The 13436-nt window shown below is 38.4% G+C and overlaps 1 protein-coding gene across 1 annotated transcript; it reads right to left on the bottom strand.

Annotated features, from left to right (window-relative positions):
- Positions 1-2403: 2403 nt before the first annotated feature.
- LOC119693366 (adenylyltransferase and sulfurtransferase MOCS3) lies at positions 2404-13343 on the bottom strand. Its single transcript, XM_048624132.1, has 11 exons — positions 13141-13343; positions 12716-12828; positions 12232-12365; positions 11613-11733; positions 7208-7358; positions 6663-6749; positions 6227-6341; positions 5718-5828; positions 5277-5383; positions 2921-3158; positions 2404-2581 (listed from the first exon to the last, which is right to left on the bottom strand). The coding sequence occupies exons 1-11, from the start codon at positions 13240-13242 to the stop codon at positions 2427-2429; spliced, it is 1434 nt and encodes a 477-aa protein (XP_048480089.1). The 5' UTR covers positions 13243-13343; the 3' UTR covers positions 2404-2426.
- Between the last annotated feature and the right edge of the window lie 93 nt (positions 13344-13436).

Here is a 13436-nt window from a genome sequence, read left to right as displayed (position 1 = left end):
AAAAACTGGTATTTGAACGTTTGCTCCAGTAGGGAATCGAACGCGTAACCCTCGCTCGGCGCTTTAGTCGGTGTAGGTATAGGTACAATCGCCGCTACGCGTACTACAAAGTAACAATATCGGAATTCCAGTTTATTAATCTTTCGCTTCGAAAGTTAAATACACTCTGTATAAGACCACCATAGCTTACAGCTAAACATAGTCATAGTACGTATGGACCTAGATATATCAACTTTAGGGATGATTCAGTTTTAGTGCGACGCTGACGCCGAGAACTCTATCTTACTATATTTGGGGGGTCAAGTTATTATATTTTTCAAAAAATACACTTAGTGTCGCCGCACACGGGCCACCGGCCACAGCCACAAACGCCGCCACGAGAAGCTTTTGTAGGGAAACGATTTGCAGCGTGTGGCCGCCACCGGCGTCTGCCGTGTGCGGCGAGTCCATATAAAATGTACGAAAATTACAGGAAATAATATGCCCTTGAGCCAAAAGCTGCGTACAGACCGGCCAAACCAACGCCAACGAACGGGTTTCGTTTACCTTCATTGCTGCAATCTGCCATGTATTATGTATGATATATAACCAACAATGGGGCGTTCGTTGGGCCGGTCTGTCTGTACCCGGCTTTACGTGCATTGAATAAGTTCCAGTAACGTAGCACCAAATCCTAATCCTAACTAATATTATAAATGCGAAAGTAACTGTGTCTGTCTGTCTGTCTGTTTTAAGGCGTAGCGAAGCTCGCGGGAACAGCTAGTAACTCCTAAACGGAAAAGGCTAGCTGAATGACGGCGACGACATCTGCAATATTGAAATATAGGGGAGACCGGGGACAAAAGTAACAGTTTGTAGATTCTGTCTGATTTCTCGTTATTAATAACATTTACGATAAAATAAATATAGTCACATAAAACTTTCGTATATAGTCTACAAATATCCATTATTAGTTTACTTAATACATCTCGAATTTTAGCATTTCTAAAGCCTCAAAAAAAAGGGAAATCGTTACTTTCGACCCCATGGTCAGGACGAAAGTAACAAGGCATGGGTCGAAAGTAACAACCCGTAAATTCTGTCCAATGTTATAAATACGATTCAATAGAAAGAACAAAAAAAACAACGAAATTGTTTAGTTAAGAAAACTTCTTAAAAAACTATCGAAACTAAAAAAAACTTATGACTTATTGACAAAACTAAAAAAAACTTCTTAATATAAACTGTAAATGAGATCCATCATTTAAACTGATTAACTGCTAAGAAGTTGTTTTATTTGTGCCATAATATACAATATTATGACACAAATATCTAATCAAAACAAAAAAAAATAAAAATTTATAATGTGACATGGCAAACTTACGTAAGTAATTCGTTACTTTTGTACCCATCCCCATTTTTGAAATATCAGGTGACATAACTATAAAACAGCACGTGTTGTTCGAAAACAATTTATGACATGCTACAGACAATCTTATAATTAATCAATGAACAAATAGTCATATGGTTCTTGTCATATGTCATCTTAATTCTACGTAAACACTAAATGAATAAACACCAAAAAACGTACTTTTGGTGTGTAAAACCACCAAATGCTCACTAAAACAACCTTGCACCGCGGCACGGGCGCGGAAAATGATATCATGCGCGGGGGGCATCGCATGCTGACAACCAGCGGTCGCTTGGGACGTTAAGGCTATTGGAGAAGTCCACAGAGTCTTTGTTACTTTCTACCCGCTGTTACTTTTGTCCCCGGTCTCCCCTACATTTAACAGCGCATCAGAATATTACCAACTTTTAAAATGTTAAAATTATTTGTTAAATATTTAAATTTTAAACTACTTAAGTAAATGTTTTTAAAATTGGGGTTATTTGGTGTCGGCATTTTGTGGGTGGAACTTTTTCATTCCTCGGAAATGTCTCTGTGATGGACAATGGACAGTCAAGTTTACGAATAGACACACGGTTATTTTTCATAATTTTATTTATTGATAATATGATAGGTAAGTACATATAAAATCGTATAAAAATTGATTCCTTATGTATGTAGCTATTATGATTCTTTTACTACAAGTATTTGGTATATGTTGGGTATAGGTAAATCACAATCACTATACCTACTCGTAATATAACAGGCTCTTCATACATTTTACTTAGTAAAACTTCTCTTTATACTGAAGTAAATACTTACCCAAACGTTTACAATAAATATTCAAAATAACAATTTTATCAAAGTTAATATTGCCTTAAAAATACTTATAACTTAACCCGACAATGCTAAGTACAACTGAAACTAGTGCCAAAACCAATATTCTCTGTATTCCTGACTCTGACGTGGTATGACTCCATTATTCATTAATTAATTATATCAGATAATTTACTACCCGTTACAAAGTCAGCATTGCCTCACTCAATCCAGCTAATAACTAATAAATAGGGAACTCTTGATCAACAAGCTTGGCCCACGCATGCAGGCCCCCGGTCAAGTCCGTGATGCGTCCACACTGCTCCTTGTCTATGGCGTGAAGCACCCTCTGAGCCACCAGCTGGGAGTCGTTGCCGCGACGGCATATGAAGGTCACTGGAATATAATGGAGATTATAATCGAAGTATGAAGCAAAGTCGCTTCCTGCGTCTGTATGTAGTGTGTATCTTTAAAACTAGACAGCGGATTTTGTTGCAGGTTTTTGTCAGTGCTCATAAAAAGAGTAATTTAAGAGGAAGGTTTATACACGTTTAACATGATTAATATGGGGGAATTGTATTACTAGAAATTACGCGTGCGAAGCCGCGGGAAACAGCTAGTTATTATGAGTTAGGTATTATCAGAACATGACATAAGTCTAGTATTAGTTATTATCGGTAAAAGACCAGGATAAATATGAATACCCACAGCTGAAGACACAAAAAGTAAACCAACCTTGAGAAGTACAACTCCTGATTGCCTCCAACAATTTATCAAACTCCTGCTTCTTATCCAAGCTGTCTATGGGATAGTTGACAGCGCCCTCTATGCGACACATGTGGAACTCGGGCTCACTGCGCACGTCCACCAACAGATGGCGTTGTTCGCTAGTTTCCAAGTTTTCCTTCAGTTTTGAAGCGAGGCGAGTGGCGGTTATTCGGTTTTGCGGCTCCAGGATTTTTAGATCGAGATCCTGTAATGTAAATTAGCCATTAGTCATATTAAGTATTGTAGTTTCGTGACATATTTTATGGCAAGCTTTATAATGGGTCTTAATTTTTATAGTGACTTACCGTTCTGATTAGAATTTAAAAGCGATATGTTGATAGTTCCATTATTTTAATGATTAAAATATCAAACCACAGATTAAGTTAAAAAAGATTTATTTACAGGAGTTTTAAAAATACTTAATACTATCAATAAATTAATAATCACATCATAGTTCTCACAGTTCATCGTTAATATACAATATTTTTCATACTTCAATTCACTTTATTTCATCTGTCACTGCTAAAACACCACCCCGTATAGTTTAGGTACAGTATGAGGCAGAGAAATCTGACCCCTCTCAGAAACATTGTTACTATGAGAGAGAGGCCAGGTTTCTCTGCACATGACAGTACCTACTAACGATTGTGACTGGTTAGAGATCATTTATCAAATCCAAAGGGATATTTTATTAACATCTGTTACTTTCAATACTCAGCAATGAAGTAAGGCTTCTAGCTAGATAGTCTAGAATAAGATCACCATTGCGCATCATTATAAGTTATATTCGCCATCAGATCTTGCGATATACCGGTTATATTATCAAAAACTTGCAAATTCACATTCGAAAACGTTTCAACTGCCGACAACTCCTGATTATGCTGACTGACCATGTCACAGACATCCGTCTCATTTTTAGGCTTAAAAATACTAAGGTTCTTCCCCTTAAATACTAAAGAAAATGTCTTTCTGGACGCCGGATTAACTCCTGCCGCTCTCATATCTTTCACATACTTATTATAAAGTTGGTACTGGTTCTTAATACCATCACAGTCTATGTACATTTTAGTGGACATATTCCTACAGATACTACATTTAGGTGGCGCTGTAGGCAACAGATCTATGTAAGAATCTACATTTAAAGATTTCACTGGCTTTTTAGTTTTCTTAACCACATCTTCATTCGTCAACCACCAGCGAACCATAGACTCTTTTAAACCTAACGTATTCAAAAAAGTTATTCTACAGACTGGAACTCTTTCGCTGTCATCAAAGAGGTGGTATAGCTTAGAATCTCCTTTACGTGATACCTCTTTGTTCTTAACTCTTCTCCGCTTCGGCGGGACACTGGCCACTAAGGAACGAACGAATTTCTTCTTTCCTGCCCAGTCAAGTTCGTTCCAGAAGTGACAGAATATGCGTTGTCTCTTTTCCTCGTCAAAGGCGGGGCAGTGTCTGTCTATCCCTTTCGCACAATACTCGGAGTTGCAAGGAGGTCCGATTTTTCTTTCCTCTTTTGGGACATCTTGTATCCATTTTTCCTTGTTTTTCTGTTCTGCTCGCCTGAACCCAAGGTAGCTGCGGCCGGCCATTCGTTTTTGCTTTTCTTCGTTCCGCCGTTGAGTTTTCAATTTGGCTTCCTGCTTTTTCTGTAACAACAGAAAAAATATATACATATAAGAATAATAACAAAAAAAATTAAAGCTTTATTTCAATACCGCGAATGTTTTTTCATATATTTCAAAATAATTATGTGTAAATAAATATAATATAAAGTTTGACTTACCCATGCATGCAACATTCGCAATTTTGAAGAAATAAAGCGCACAAAACACTTATCAGTAGACACACAGTGCACTCAGTTGTTTCAGGAAATAAAATATTATAAAATATCATAAATAAATAAATAAAAATAAAATGCCACCACATTTTGCAATCATAGACAAAAACATGTAATAGCAAAAGTACTATTGTAAACCGAATAATACGTGGCATCTTTTTTGAGTCAGAAGATATAAGTGTATATTAGCTTTTTTATAAAATAAAAATTAATCACGGCATCTTTCTTCTTTTCTAGTTTTTTTATGATATCTGATATCTCTACGCAGTTATCTTACCCCGTACCAGTTATTTGAATGATATTCGGCGTGCAAGCAGGCTGGTGGCTAACTAATCTACAGTCAGTTATAATTATGTGAATCATGGAGGAAATAAAATATTATGTACGATAGAGCGAGATTGTTAATCCGCCATTTTTATATTGCTTCTGTATCTACGGTCGTCATACCTACTCTTGCACATAAAAAATATTTGCGAAACGAACCTTTTCCTTGGCTTTGCTTCGACAAAACGTCTCGTAGTCCAGCAGTTGCGTTATTTTGGGGTTCTCTGAGCACGCCGCGCAGTTGGGGTCGCGCGGACGGAGTTTTACTGAAAATGGTGTGAAAATTATAATAATTGATTGAGAAAATTACGGAGTAAGTAATAGTCAGAAATTATTAAGATTTCATACTTGTTATACGACGTCATAAGCGACGAAATACAGGGTGTAAGAACAAGGGTAAGTATGCCGAAGGAGATTCATTCTGAAAAACTTTTGTAAGGGTGTACTAATGATATTTTTTTTCGTGAATTTTCAAAATTCATAGAACAGAAGTTGTTCAGGATGAGCCCCAGATTCATCCCCTTTCGGCTTAGTATACTATATTATTGCAACACCCTGTACATAATCTTTATACAGTAAGTAAACACCACAGTAACTCACCGATCCTAAAAGTAGCGTCCTCTCCGTCGAAGATCAACATTCTTCCCACCAGCAGCTGCCCGTGCGGAAACCCGACCACCAGCTTGATGGCTTCTAGAGCTTGGAGCGTGCCTGGGGGTGAGGAAGAATATAATAAGTATACCTATGACCTATACCTTAATATAAAAGTTTAAAGCTTTTGTAATTTTTGATAGACAGCAGTAACACGGGCCAGTATTGGTAATGTAGTCATGTAATGCGTCTTGCAACCATCGTGAATCAAAAATGAATGTAAAAATATTTGCATGTTTGATAGTTTTGCTTAGATTCGCTAGATGACAGTAGTACTCAACTGCCTTGCATGTTACGTGCAGTTTCACCACACATCTCTAGATAAAGCGTCAGTTCCTAGTCACCCCGCTAGATGGCGCTAAAGCGTAAACAGTTCCTACACAACTCGCTAGATGGCGTTAAAGCACGAACAGTTCCTACTCAACTCGCTAGATGGCGTTAAAACAAGTATTATTTACCTATAGCCCCGGGCACGGGTCCACACACGCCGTTGGCCGAGCAGCTGCCCACCATCTCCGGCGGGGGCGGGGAGGGGAACAGGCAGCGGTAGCACGGACCGCAGTATGACGCGTCCTGTGGTGGAAGAATATACGGAACTGTGGTATACTGTCGTTGTCAAGAAGTACAGATTACAACCAACAGATGGCGCTGAAGCAGAATATTCAGAATGTGTGGACATGGAGAAATTAGTATCGCAGTATTTAATTTTAACAGCTAGCTGCAATAAATATAAATTACGTAGCACTTTTAGAATGTGTAAAATTAATAATTACCTTGAAAAGTAAAGGACTAGTGATGATCAAAGACCGATGATGTTGAATACAACGAATGAACATGACTAAATTGAATCTAAATCTTAAAAGTCTGTATAATGTTATGTATATAATTAAGTACCTTTTCATTGTCATTTTTCTCAGCTCTGTAATTGTATATTGTGAGTTGTCCCTCCATTTTTAAAGCGCTACCGGATATCAAGGGTACCTGAAATCAAATAAATAAAAATATACATAATATACTTAGTTTCAAAGAGGTTTAACGGGAGTTTCACACAGTATTTGGCAGGCTGACAGCGGGACACATTTTTGTTTTGAGTGTCTATTTTTTTAATGATTAAGATCATTCATATAAAATTTCTAATTAAAAGTCAACAGCAGAATAATACGGATGTGGATATAATTTAAAATTCCATCACTTGTATACACTATAAGTACACCGAAACCAATTAGACACAGGTGCAAGAATTCATCTACATAACTTTAGATTATTAAATGTCAGATAAGAAATAAGATATTTCAATTGATAGTTCCTGTACTTGACTAGAGTAAAAGCAAAGTTCAAGATAATTTTACCTTTTATTTAAGTTCTAGGCTAAGATTGTATATATACCCTTTGCATCAAAAACAAAATTTATTATATTAAAATAAATTTCTAAGACCAACCTTCAACAGAACGCAGGCGTCATTCAGCAAGTACCGCGTGGGCACGTTGTCGGAACAGTCCAGCACCAGGTCGTATCTGGAGATGACTTCGAGAGCGTTGCCGCTGGAAAGCTGCACATCGTGGGGTGTTACGGTGACGTGCGAGTTGATTCTGTGGATTAGTGTGGAAGATGGATAAATACATAGGGTTACTACTCGTAAATTAAGTAACATCGTAATTACAGAGATGTATAAAGTGCGATAATGATGACGATTCTGAAGGCAGATATTCTAATTTTAACGCTGTCAAACTAAAAAAAATGCTAGCATAAAATGACATTTACGGAAACAATCATAGAGTCGAATTTTAAACAAAGAAATTAAGGTTTTGACATCTCTAAATTTGGAATTTCTGCCTTCAGAATCGATATCAATAGGACCCTTGATTATACATATAACTTTTACTGCCAAAGAGGTTCACTTCGCCTATTCCTACTGAAGGACTTGTACTTCTAAAAGATAAGGGACAGCACCACAGCATTTTATTCGTGCTTTCTGTATTTTTTTACCTTTTACGGAGTTGTACAAATTACGCCCACCCCGTGGCTGATTGGCTATATATGTCGCAGGCATCTGGTTTAATCTCCTTTTTGATTGAACCACTAGCCCGTTCATTGGATGACGCTATTCAGTTGTATGACTAGGCCGAACGTTGATTGTACAAGCGTCACAAAACGTCCAACTAGTTAGCTGACTTAAAATCAGTCAGGTGGTGAACAAAACAAATATGGCGTCTAACAGCTAACAGCTGACACAAAGAGCACCTATATTGTTAGTTTTTTGCAAATAAATTAGCTTTAAAGTGCGTTATTTGCGTTAAAATAGTGTGACAAGTACAACTGAATAGCGCCATCCAATGAACGGGCTAGCGGTTCAATCTAGTTTGGGAGCCAGGACACAAAGTGTACCTACTTTCTTACAATAAAGATATTTTCATTCTCATTCTCATTCTCATTCTCATTCATAATTCGCACCTTGGTGCCATATTTCTTTAGATTACTTTGTCACCGCACCAACATCAAGAAAGAACAGTTCCTGCTTAGGTATATTTGTACTGTCACATACAGTGGCGGATTAAGAGCATCGGTGGCCCTAAGCACAAAGCCTGTGTAGGCCCCTAATTTAGAACAATTTGTTCCTTGACAAAGAGTGACAAAACAGTTCAATAGCTAAAACGTCCTATAACTTTTCTATAAAAAAGGATGTAGGTAAAACATTTAAAAACAAATTTGCTTGCCTTAAAGGCCTACGACACGCGCAAGTATCACCACCGGCACCGTTACAACTGCGCAGGTACGACGAGCTATCACACGGCACCTTAGAGTATACAATGTGTTGTTTTTCAAAACCGAAAAAACTTTAAGGGTGTATTCTACGAGTGATTTTATCGAGAAAACACCCCCATATGTGGGGTCAAATCTCAATATTCTAGAAATAGCGGCCATTTAAAAGTTTTAGATACTTTTTTTTTCCTCTACCTTTAGTGTCCCACTGCTGGGCAAAGGTCTCTCCTTGAATTTTCCACTTATCCCTTTCTTGGGCCTGCTCACACCATTCCGTGCTAAAATTGTCCAGGTCGTCCCGCCATCTCCTTCTTGATCTGCCTCTGCGCCGGAGGCCGTTGATGGGTATCCATTGGATGGCCTTTTTTGCCCACCTCTCCGGCTGCATACGGCAGACATGCCCCGCCCAGTCCCACTTCAGTTTAGCAGTCTTGGCACCCACGTCAGCTATTTGAGTTTTGGAGCGCAGGTCGGTGTTGCGAATGTGATCTGTTCGCTTTACAACCACAATACTACGCTCTCTGGCAAACCTTGAGTTTGGACTTTTGAGACACGGTCAGTGACCATGTTTGAGCACCGTAGCCTAGATTAAACTAGTGCTTGTAACTTATTTTAGGTATCTTTTTAGCGGTTGTGCATATTTTTATTGAATAGAAATGACCTTTTGTGGATAAAATCATTTTATTTCATGTCCGTAATGCGTTTAAATCTCGAGATATGATTTTTTTTGATAACTAACTATCTAAAACTTTAAAATGGCCGCCATTTCTAGAATATTGGGATTTGACCCCACATATGGGGGTGTTTTCTCGATGAAATCACTCCTAGAATACACCCTTAAAGTTTGTCGGGTTCGAAAAACAACACATTGTACGAGTATATGCACGGCACAGTTAAGTACGCGCAAGCCTCATTTTTGTCAAAATCATCGGCGTGGAAACTAGAAACAATGTTTCCCAATGAGGAACTATTTCTTCTACTGGTATATTTTCAATGTTTGCAAAGCACTAGAATTTTTTCACTAGAAAAAAGTCTAGTTGCATGCTATTCCCAAAAATCAAACCGTACACGATCGAAGTGGACAAAAAATTGCTGTAAAATTTTAAAAAAATCATTCACATGTTACTACTCAAAGATTTAGAGAATACTCTAATATAGAGAATATAATGAATGGCAAAATTATTAAAATTTCAAACATTTCGAAAAATGCGCAAGCCGCGCTTCGAGGTTGGCGCGGTATACAGTTTTACCACCCATTCGCACAGTATTCCATGTACAGTACAAGCCGGCCTGCGCAGGCAAAACTGTGGTAATACTTACGCGTGTGGTAGGCCCTTTAGTTCGGTGTCTAAGAATTCAAGGGATCTGTATCGAGCTTCTAGATACTTCATTCATTCATTCAAGGTTGGTCATCAGCCTATAGCAGTCCACTGCTGGACGTAGGCCTCTCCCAAAGCACGCCACTGGATGCGATCTAAACTCATTACATCGGACATATTGAGGATGAATAAAATGTAGGTATAAAATGAAACAGCAGCAGAGGATGGGGGCCCCTGGAGGCCCGGGGCCCCAAGCACGTGCTTGTCGTGCTTATAGGTTAATCCGCCACTGGTCACATACGAGTAGAATTTGTGTAAACCTTAAATTATTTCTTACATTTTAGTGGTTTTTTGAAGTCGGTTTTTTAATTTTTTTAATTATTATTTTATTTTGTAGTTTTTAGTTTATTTGCAATAATTTTCAATCAAAAGTACGGTGCGAATGATACCAAAAAGTCCTACTAATCACGAATCATTCAAGCCTAGTTGCTATATACCGTTGTGGAGTTCCCCTGACTGCCTTCCGTTTCCATCATCATTCCTCTACTGTCCTCAACTGTCCTCAACATTCCTCAACTGTCCTCAACTTTCCTCAACTGTCCTCGACATTACTCTACTGTCCTCAACTGTCCTCAACTGGCCTCAACATTCCTCTACTGTCCTCAGCATTCCTCTACTGTTCTCAACATTCCTATACTGTCCTCAACATTCCTCTACTGTCCTATACTGTCCTCTACCTTCCTCGGGTATTTATATAGGAGCACAAGGCTAACTATATCTTAATCGCTTGATTTATAGCCTAAAAAATGTCCGATTCCGGTATTACTTCAATACCGGTATTAAGTCTCAATACCGGTATTAACTTTCAATACCGGTATTGAAAAAGCGTGGATTTTGTTCGGGATCCCGGTATTACGCAATACCGGTATTGCGGTATTGCATGCCCTAATACGAGTATACATAGTCTAGCTTATGAGTTTGTAAACGACACACTAAGAGGACTGGCTTTCATTTTGCTTATTTCTTACTGTGACTTATAGCTAAGCCCCATAGCTGCGGTACTTACGTCGAAGCGCTTCGTTGTTTTCCATATATTTACAGGATCATGACAAACAATATATAGGTACTATTAGGTACTATGGAAAACCGCACCGCAAAAAATCTATGGGACCTCGCCCTGTGAGTCGTGAGCACAAGTTTCGATCCTCCGTTAACGTTGCGTATCTATTAGGGCATGCAATACCGCAATACCGGTATTGCAAATACCGGGATCCCGGACAAAATCCACGCTTTTTTCAATACCGGTATTGAAAGTTAATACCGGTATTGAAGTAATACCGGAATCGGGCTTTTTTAGGCTATAACAAAGCGATTAAGATATAGTATTCCTATGTACTGTGAAAGCGTACTTGTTTCCAACCGTTTGATGCAGTTTTCGGCCATTTGATATCTACTGTTGTCCATGCGTAAACGGACACTGGATGTAAAAATAATAATTTATTGTAAAATTTTAACTCTAATACTCAATTCTCGTAAAAATCTATTACAAAATACTGAATTTCATTGCTTTTTCTCGTTTTATTTTGACCTATACGGCCTTTAATCACAATATATGCCATTTATTACAAGGAATACTCTAATACCGGTATTAATACCGGGATCCCGGTATTGAGTTGCAATACCGGAACTCAATACCGGTATTGAAAATAGTTCCGGTATTGCATGCCCAACCTGAAACGTATTTCTAAAACGTGACTCACTCACCTGTGTATCGCCCTAGCTGCCGAGTGCACCTTTCCCGCGCCCTGGTCCGCCTCGCCGTGGAGCAGCTGTCGGTGGATGTTGGTCACGTCCACCGTGTCGTAGTCCACCAGGCCTATGTGCCCTGTGAGGAGATAAGAAGAAGGTTATAAATAACTATTGGAAGGAGACCCGTGCCCCAGCAGTGGGGGCGTGATGGGTCGTGATGATGAATAAAGAACAATTTTTGTTACAAGTCTACCTGGTGGAAAGTGAGAGGTTTCGTGTTTTTAATTTATGAAAAAGATGAACTCTTCATGTTATTTACTACACCTGTTAAATAATAATAATAATATAATGTAAAAGTATCTCATTTCTGTAATAATTTCAAATGGGTGATCATTTACACCAAACACATCGGAGAAATAAGCATGGTCTGAAAATTGGTCCTTGTGGAACACCTGGAATGAATGTAACCAGCAGTATTCATCATGATTTAATGTATTAGGTATATTTATAGGTTGTCAAAATTGATTTCAATTGAAAAAGGTTGTTGACAACAAAACTCACAAAACCTATCTGTTTGGTTTATAATTTCCGTTTTTTTTGGACTCAAAACACCCTGTATATTAGTAAGTCTTACCAACGCCAGCCCCAGCCAGGTACGAAGCGGCGGGGCAGCCGAGCCCGCCCGCGCCCACCACCAGCACGCGCGCCGCGCACAGCCGAGCCTGCCCCGCCACCCCCAGCGAGGGGAGCAGGATCTGACGGCTGTACCTGCGGGGAATTAAATTATGTTTATACTGGGGTCAGACAATGAGGCGTCTGTACCTAGGGAATTGTTGAATGCATATAGGTACAGAAGAGCCTTAATAATCCAGACAGGCAAAAAACAAACCCTAATAGAAAACAAAATTTTTTTTAGGTTTAAGAATCTGTTTGTTATGGTCTGGATAGTAACTATCTACCTGTGGGAACTCTTGAAAAATACTGAGTAGGTACTCCAAACTAATGTGGGTAGAAAAGGGTCATTTAGGTGGAAATTCTAAGCTACTTTTAGTTTACAATTTAGATTATTTCCAATATAAAAATGATAGCTAAATTTCTAAACAGTTCAAACATCATACCTTTCAATAGCCCATCTCGGCAGTTTGTCTCCAATCTCCGCATTGCAGCCTCCATTGCTCTGCCCGTACTGGAGGTTGCTTTCAAAATGGAATGTTTCTTGAGGGGCTGGCTGAAGAAATAAAATATGGTAGTATTTACAATATGGTATGGTAAGTGCATTGGTAGCATGAAAGTAACCTCCCTGAATGATGTATCAACTGTTTCATCTGGCACACCCTAGGCAGTCAGCCACACATAGCGAAAAATACTACTGTTTTTCTACAGCAGAATAAAAAGGAAGAAATAAGTACTGAAATTTTTAATTTTATGATGTCTTGTATTACAGACTGGCGTTAAAGGAAGGCGGGATAACAAATACTGATAATAATCAAATCAAGGATATTTATGTAATTTGCTTACAATGTGTAGTAAAAGTTACACAAACCACAACACAGTTTTTTTTCAGCTCATACAATTCGTTCTCTTTTTCATGTAAATTCTTGCGCAACTCGGCAATTTCAGTCTCTAACTGGACGATACGTTCCATGGCTACTAAATAACATTAAATTACAACTAGAAATCTTGTAAATTCTGCAGTTTTAGTTAAACTGCGGCCACATTGCCATTGCAAATCGAATGTAAACAAAGTGCTTGTCAAAAAAGCAAAGCAAGTGCCAAATCCTTAGAATAACGATGATCTCGCGCCGTCAAATCGCTTTAATCGATTAACATTAAATAATC

The sequence above is a fragment of the Plutella xylostella genome, chromosome 11 (genome assembly GCF_932276165.1).
Source record: "Plutella xylostella chromosome 11, ilPluXylo3.1, whole genome shotgun sequence".
Classification (NCBI taxonomy): domain Eukaryota; kingdom Metazoa; phylum Arthropoda; class Insecta; order Lepidoptera; family Plutellidae; genus Plutella; species Plutella xylostella.
The sequence above is the reverse complement of the archived record's forward strand: the minus strand, read 5'-3'. Positions and strand labels throughout refer to the sequence as shown.